Genomic DNA, 8,399 nt, shown 5'->3' with positions numbered 1-8,399 from the left:
AATTTTGTTCGGAGATAGACTATAACAATTTCAAGTATGTAATGGGATTAGGATCATTTTTCCTCTTTCATTTTAGAGACGAAAAAAAAATAGAAGAATGTAGTCGCTTTAGGATATCCTTTTAAAATAAAAATGAGATAAGCCTTGCCAAATAAAACGCACAAGCTGCGGGGCCCTCGTTAAATGTATATATTAAAATACTTAGTTTTCGGGACGGGCCGTTTAGCAAATTTCACGGTCTTCCCAAAATAATAACGCGATAGTCTCTTTAGGCGCGTGTTTAATAGTTTACTTTCTTAAGCTTGGGTGTGCATTTCATGCGACCTAAATCCAAATCCCAAAACATCAAATAAAATGTGTTCCGGATTGTGGGTGCATTTCATGCGACGCAGTCCAAAGACGTGTTTTAAGCGATGTTTACATTCTTTTGAAAATAATAATAATAAAGTGGTAAAAGTTAAAATTGGCACACCAGTTCATAATTGTATTAAAATCAGATAAATAAGCCGAATATGACAGTTGAGCGACCGTGCTAGAACCAGGGAACTCGGGAATGCCTAACACCTTCTCCGGGTTAACAGAATTCCTTGTCCGGATTTCTGGTTCGCAGACTGTAATATGGAGTCATTCTTTTCCTCGATTCGGGATTAAATTGGTGACTTGGGACACCCTAAATCTCCCAAGTGGCGACTCTGAAATAAACAAACAAATCCCGTTTCGATTGTCCTTTAATTGGAAAAAACTCCTTGTACCCTCGCGGGGGCGGAAAAAAGAGGTGTGACACTTCCTATTTTTCAACTGAGTTAAAGGGTCAGAGGTTGAATTTTGGCTTGAGAGAGTTTGTGTTAGTAATTGATCTTAGATGTTTTACCCAAGTGACAGACTTTGGTTACACTCCGGATTATGACAGTGAGATAATGAGGAGTTATTTTCCAAATAAGGAAAAAGTGGAGAAGTCATACCTAAAACAGATTGTAACCAATAGAAGCTGGGTAAATGATGAGGACGCAGTCAAGTTATGTGTTATATATCTTATAGAATTCTTCATCTGTCCTTCAGACAAAGACAATGTGGGGTTGGTAGACCATTTTAGGTTTTATTTGGTGGACTCCGGACAGTATGCGACATACCCATGAGGTATTGAGTCTTACAAACAGTTGATTGAATCAGTTAGGCACAAACTTAATCCTTTTGTTCATTCTTATCTCATTTGAGGATTCGCACTAGCTATGCAAGTATGGTTGTACGAGTGTTACTCTACCGTCAACACTGATATAGCTATAAGAGTTGCTAATTCAATCCCTCGCATACTTAACTGGTCAGCTAATAAGGACAAGATATGGTTAGCTACAATTGAAGATAGAATGATCAAACCTGAATGGATCAAGGTAAATGTTTTTTATTTATGAATATACAATTTAATACATATAATCTACAATTTGTATACATATTCTTTTTAGTCCAGCTAATTTTTTTTTTCATTCAGTTCACCAACATAACTGAAGAGCTTTCTATGTTGTCTTTGCTTGATAAAGTTGAGTACATATTTGAAGAAGTTGAACACATTTCTGAGGAACCGAAAGTTGATGCTCCTCCATTGGAACCCAAAGAGTCAATTGGAAAAAAGGACAAGAAGTCTATTCTTGGACAAATTAGAAAATTAAAAGAAGGTTTTGAGAAGGTAACATGTATACATAAAATTGCATCTGTTATTTAATGTATGTTAAAGCCATATTTTGAAGCCAACTCTCTATATTTTTAATATGTAGGTTGATTCAGATCTTGCATCTTTTAGGAAAGATGTCTTTGAAGAACTAGGTAGCCTTCGAGCGCTACTAAATGATTCTATCAAGTTTGTTTTGCAGGTGATAAACAGTCAAAATGATAACATTGATGCCAAGGTAATATTTATTATTTATTCATTTAACAAAACTATTTCTGTCAACTCTAAGTTATATTGTTATTCATAAAATAGATATCCTAACTAATATAAAACTTTCAGTTTGCTGGGAGTTCTACAAAAAATGCTGACCACCCAAAAAAAAAACAATCAACAATTTCAGTGTACTAGTGGAGAACCATTATATGCCAGAAGTAGCAAAACAGGTATATACAAAAACACATACATTTTATCTACAAATTAACTACAAGTTATCTACATCATACATGCAACATATCTTCAAAATATCTTCAAATTATTTAGGATATATTTACAATATAACTACAATATACATACAATTAAATACAGTATATTTACACAGATCTACATATTTATGTAGATCTCTATAATATATCTACATATCTCCTAAAAATGTCAATTAACTTCTATTCATTATAATTCAAATACTTTAATAAAAAAACAAGGCATGTGAATGACATGAAAAAAATGAGAATCTTCCAGCACGTGTTGATTTACATTCCCATTTTGAAGGTGCAGTTGATGAAGAAAATGCAGGTATGAAATTGTATTCAGAATTTTTTGCTTTCAGTTTAATTTTTTTTACTATTCTATTAAGCTAACTATACTAAATGTAACACTGAGGGAAGATATGCATGCACAATCTCCAATTCACAGAGTCACAGTAACAATTCAAGGAGAACAGAAGAATGAGGAAGATGTTAATGTAGGTGAAGAAGCCGAGTATATAAATGTAGGTGATTCGGAGGACTCCAGAGGTGAGAAGAAGGAGGTTACACTTGATGATTTTGAGCTGCCAGATAACTTCTCCCAATTGATTAAGTTCGACGAGCCTAACCAAGATGAAACAACACCTGTGCATCAAGGTAGAACAAGGCAACTTGGAAAGCATGCCCAATCACCATTTCTACCTTTATACAGTTCTGGTGGCAGCACTTCGGTTGGGCCTTCAATTTTTTTACCTGAAGCACCTATTTACTATTGTTATTGTTCAAGATGTTGATCCTGAGTTGTTGGAAGAATTCAGAAAGTGGTTATACTTTGGTACCGACAAAGCTTCAAAGAGGTTTGTTTTCACAATTTGACCCTTTGATTCCAGTATTCATCTTTTAGATATCTACTTCATTCAACAAATTTATTTTAATTTCTATTTGTTTAAATAGGAGGAAGGCTTTGTATTCTATAAAGGATAACCAAATTAAGCCATGGTTTGATCTTGGAGTGGAAAAGGTTAATAAGAAGGAGTGGCTCTATAATATGGGACACCCCGACCAAGTCCTTAACCACACGATAAACTCATACTCAAAATATGTAGTTATTTTGTTGAATTTTATCTTTATTTGTATCTATAACACTCTTATAGTGCCATCTCCAGTATATGTAGTTATTGGGTAGATATAGTAGAGATATTCTGTATAAATGCTTAACATCAAACTGAATTGTAGGTATATTGTAGATGTTTTGTAGATAATTTGTATTAATGCCTAATATCAAATGGAATTGGACTTAGTTTGTGTGTGTGTGTGTGTGTGTATATATATATATATATTGTAGATAATTTGTACTAATGATTAATAACAAATAAAATTGTAGTTTGTCTGTGTATATTCTGTAGATAATTTATAATACTGATTTAAAACAAAATGTAATTGTAGCTATTTTGTAGTTTTTTTGTAGATAATTAGTTAAAGGAAATAATTAAATATAATCTATTTTTGTTGCAGCACATTGATGTTATAATGTACTACTTGAGAAAAAGAGGAAAGTATGGCCCCACAACAAGATAAGGTTTACTACCACTGATTGTTTGTTCAAGACTAGAATTGAACAAAGTTATAATAAGTTCATCAATTCTCCTCAAGAAAAGAAGTTTGTTGTTGTTAAACCCCAAGACGTCGTAGCAGAATACATATTGGGGTACAAATTACTGGCAAATATTGCATGGGATCAAGTTGATTATGTGATCATGCCCGTCATAATTGTAGAAAAATTCCACTGGATGTTGGTTGTTTTTTACATTGCCGATAGGGTTCTTTATGTGTATGATTTTATGATCTCTTCACATAATCACTCTATTGTTGAATCTGTAGTCACCAAGTTTTCTATTATGATCCCTCTTTACATGTCATGAACCGGTTTTTATGGCAAGCGATCAGACATCAACTTCAAGAACACAAAGGCATACATTGAAAATGTTGTTACCGACCCTATTGACATTCAGTGGATCGTAGGAGAGATACCACAACAAAAAGAAGGATCATTGTATGAAAAATCTTATTTCTTTCTATCTACTTAACATTTTTTTGTTCATTATTTGCTAAATATTGACACTTTTTTAATTTTGCAGCGACTGTGGTGTATATGTTGTTGCCTTTGCAGAGTATGTCAGCATTGGAGATCTAGAAGTTCCTGCGGATGACCTTTCTGATATTGATCAACATCGTAGACGCTATGGAGCTCTACTATGGGACTACGCTAGGAAGAAGTAAGAGAATGGTGCAATTAGTGAAAGTGAGGTGATTGTCAGATTAGCAAGGAAAAAAGACGCACCAGTTGTGAACGAGAAAACACAAGTCTTGAGGAAGAAGAATTAGTTGCAATTTTTTGTATGGAACATGTAGTTAAATTATTTAGTTGCAGCTAGTTTTGTAGAAAGATAGTAGACAAGTTTATGAACAAGATTGTTGAAGTTTAATTGTAGCAGATTTATGCTACAATTATTTTGCACTTTATTTTTTTATTTTATCCAGTATACTAGTTCGATCAATAGGGAAACATTCTATTTTTTTTATATTCACTGGTTGAAAGTAAACAGTACTTGGTCTAATTATTGTTACTGGTTAACTCCTTTTCAACTTAATTATTATGTAGTTACTCTGTCAACTCCAGATTATGTAGTTATTTTGTAATTTTTCTGTAGATAAATTGTAAAGATCATAAACAAATATCGTTGGGTGCTGGAGATAATAAAATAATTGTGTACTACATATTAAACAATCAACCTATGAAAATATTAAATCAATACAGAATACTAGTTAAACAAAACAATGTCAAACTAATTACATTAAGAGTTGAAGGTGCCTCAACAATTATACATCAAATATAATTCTCATGAACTCAGCAACAACTTTTATGAAAAATTCAGTTTACTACATAAAATTTTATTTCTTTTTGGGAGCATTCTTGCAAGATCTTTTGTTATGCCCTTCTACTCCGCAGTTGCTACATGAAACCTTGTATTTCTTTGAATTTACTTCATTATATATTTTGTATCTTTGTTTTGAGGTCTTCCTGGCTGTCTTTTCCCACCTGAAGGTGGATTTACAACTTCTTCAGTTATACGTTGTGGCATATTCCATTTGCTTTCATCAGGTAGGGGATTTACTGGTATTTCATAAGTACGCAAGAGGTTCTCCCTTGTGTAATAAGGAGAACAATATTGTTCATAAGACCCATCCCTGTGCCTTAAAGCAGCCAAAGCATGTGGACAAGGAAGTTCATCAAGCTGGAATTGCCCACAACTACATCTTTTATTTTCAAGACAAACAATATAGTCCCTCATACCATCTAGTACTGTATGGATGTAGTCTATTGAAGCCCTCACCTACAATTACATTACAAAAAAAACAATTCATATATGATTAGATACAAAATATCTACAAATTATCTACATTCTCTTTTAATAATTAATTTTGATTCAATAAATGATCAGATCTTACTCTAAGCTTGTGCGACAATGTTCTGTTGTCATCCAACTCTTTGTTGAATTTAAACCCAAGGTATGTGAATGTACCCTTTTCTTTCAATAACTTTTCATTAGTCCAACGTTCAAGAAGAGTCCTCATATACTCTAATAGTTTTACTATCGGCAGTTCTCTTGCATCTTTTGTTACAGCATTCAACGACTCTGCAATGTTTGATATCATAGTCCAAATTTTGTTCACCGTAGCATGTACTCGAGACCATCTATGATAGCCAATATCGTATAAGTATGCTCTAACACGCGGTTCAATCTCTTCAATCTTTGACATCCTTTCATTAAATTCATCAAGCATGTATGACTGTGCCTTGGCAAAGTACAATTCGCTTAACTTTAGATGTCCCTTATTGAACTTTGCTCTTATATTTGTCCAAATATGCCACATGCAAGAATAATGTGGCATGGCGGGATAAACAATAGATGTTGCCTTCAAGATACTCTCATTCCGATCTGAAACAACACACATATTTGGTCTTTCACCATACGTATGTTTGAATTGCTCAAAAAACCACTTCCATGATGCGTCATTTTCTGAATCAACAACAGCATATGCCAATGGTAATATGGTACATACATTATGTGGCAAAAAGCAATTAATTGGCTGCAGGAAGAATGCAGAAGAAGACATATACATATAAACTACAACTTTTCTACAATAAATCTACAAGTACTACAAAAAACAGACAAGCTACAATATTTCTACAATAAAACTTTAATACCTGCTGCATCCATTGTACTAGCTGTTAGCATTATTCCCATGTATGCTGACTTTAAAAAGGTCCCATCAACTACTACAACTGGCCTACAATATTCCCAACCACTGATTGACGTACAAATCGCAACAAATATATACAAGAATCAGTCATCGTCCGTCTTCTTCAATTTAACTACAGACCCCGAATAAGTCTTCTCTAGAATATACAAATAACTAGGCAATTTGCTGTATGAGTCAGCAGGATGACCTCTCAAAAACTCCAAAGCCTTTTCGTTTGCTCTCCAAGCTTGCATGTATGTTAAGTTCACGCTGTGTTCAGACAACATATCAGTTTGTATGTCTTTGGTGTGTAAATTGTCTTAGGATCAACATATTTTGGAATAACCATGCTACTAACTACATGGCAGTAGGTTTGTATTGTATGAATGTACTGTCTATCAAAAAGCATGTGTGCAAGCTGTTGAAATTTCTAACATTGAACATTGCAAAATCATTTATGCTATTTGCCTTGAAGTGCCATGTACAATTTTCACCAACACGTACCAGCCAGTAGCTACAAAATAAAAACAATTTAAACACTGGTATAAAAAATGTAGATCAAAAAAAAATAGTTGTAGCATAAAAGATCATATTCAACAATTTATATACAAAACAACTACAAACTATCTACAATTTTGTTTAACAATTTCACCAAAAAAAACTGAAGTAAAAAATTACAAATAAACTACAAAATAAAAAAGAATTGCAAGTGCAATGTTCCTACCTTCTAGCACTAGATCCTTTTACCCTAAATTGGAACTTGTTCGTGACTGAATAGTGCTTCATTGCACTTGCAATTGTTTGCTTGTCTTGGTATACTTGGCCTACTTCAATAACACTTGGTGTACTTTCTGGTATTATTATACTTTCATATTTCACTATCGCCGGAGATGTTGGAATATCAATTAACTTCAGTGTTCCAGATGAACCTGCAATAAAATAAAGCTAAATACTGTTATGAACTATTTTTTGTAGATATTTTGTAGTTAATTTGTAGACATGTTGAAATTCTGAATTTCATATTGAGTTACAAATGATATGTAGTTTTATTGTAGAAATATTGTAGATAGAATGAAATTCAATACTAATATATATATATATAGACTTTGACATGTAGTTTTTTTTTTGTAGAAATATATATATATATATTAGTATTGAATATATATATATCGCCTATTGACATGTACTTTTTTGTAGAAATATTGTAGATAACTTGTACATAAGTAATATACAACCAAAATTCGATAGTAATATAACAGAACAAACCTGCAATTGTGTTCGAATTGGTGATACTCAATCTCAAATTGAAACCACGTACTGTTATACATAGCGAATAGCTTCCTAAGCTTTTATTTTCCTTTTTCATCTCCATGTGTGAGCACGTGATTTTTGTCTTACGCGACAATCGCTCCAAAAGAATTAAAATAATAATAACAAATGGTCCTGCTATACAAATTTGGATTTTACATGGCACTTTGTTAATTATTTATGATATTTGCCCATTTTTATTAAAACAAAATAAAAAATGTATGTGTGTCGTGCGTAATGTGAACCGTAATCCGATTGTTGAATGGGAGATCACAAAAATACGCATTTCTTTTGTCTTGATTTGTTGCCTTGTTTAATTTTACCTACTTAACATTTTATACGCGTGAAATAAATACGTTAAGTGTTAATTAATGGTGCTTAGTTTTATTTAATTAGGTTGTGTATTTAGGAAATTAGAAATAAAGAAAAAGAGGTTAAAAATTTGTTTTAAATGAATTTGGGCCGTGCCCATTTTCAAAATCTGAAGCCCAATTGAGCGGCCCAAGCCACCAGTCCGAACAGCCCATCCCCAGGCCACCAAAACGACGTAGTTTGACACCAAAACTACGTCGTTTCAATGCCAATCCATCCCAACCGTTCAAACCAGGCTGATCCAACGGTCCGGATCTCTCACCCATAACCCCATTTGCCCGACCCGT

General features: G+C 33.2%; 1 protein-coding gene across 1 annotated transcript; it reads right to left on the bottom strand.

Moving 5' to 3' along the window:
- Positions 1-5,168: 5,168 nt before the first annotated feature.
- Positions 5,169-7,804, bottom strand: LOC104236649 (uncharacterized). Its single transcript, XM_070164513.1, has 7 exons — positions 7,699-7,804; positions 7,157-7,361; positions 6,794-6,946; positions 6,574-6,702; positions 6,390-6,480; positions 5,638-6,279; positions 5,169-5,522 (listed from the first exon to the last, which is right to left on the bottom strand). Exons 1-7 carry the CDS (start codon positions 7,802-7,804, stop codon positions 5,169-5,171), a joined length of 1,680 nt encoding a protein of 559 aa, XP_070020614.1.
- Between the last annotated feature and the right edge of the window lie 595 nt (positions 7,805-8,399).

Source organism: Nicotiana sylvestris, chromosome 12, assembly GCF_000393655.2.
Source record: "Nicotiana sylvestris chromosome 12, ASM39365v2, whole genome shotgun sequence".
NCBI lineage: Eukaryota > Viridiplantae > Streptophyta > Magnoliopsida > Solanales > Solanaceae > Nicotiana > Nicotiana sylvestris.
This window is presented reverse-complemented; position numbering and strand designations above follow the sequence as displayed.

Coding starts and splice junctions, on each gene's coding strand:
- LOC104236649 (XM_070164513.1), bottom strand. CDS start 7,804: ATGGAGATGAAAAAGGAAAATAAAAGCTTAGGAAGCTATTCGCTATGT. Junction 6,947..7,156: donor AAAGGATCTAGTGCTAGAAG/GTAGGAACATTG, acceptor TTTATTTTGTAG/CTACTGGCTGGTACGTGTTG. Junction 5,523..5,637: donor CATTGTCGCACAAGCTTAGA/GTAAGATCTGAT, acceptor ATGTAATTGTAG/GTGAGGGCTTCAATAGACTA.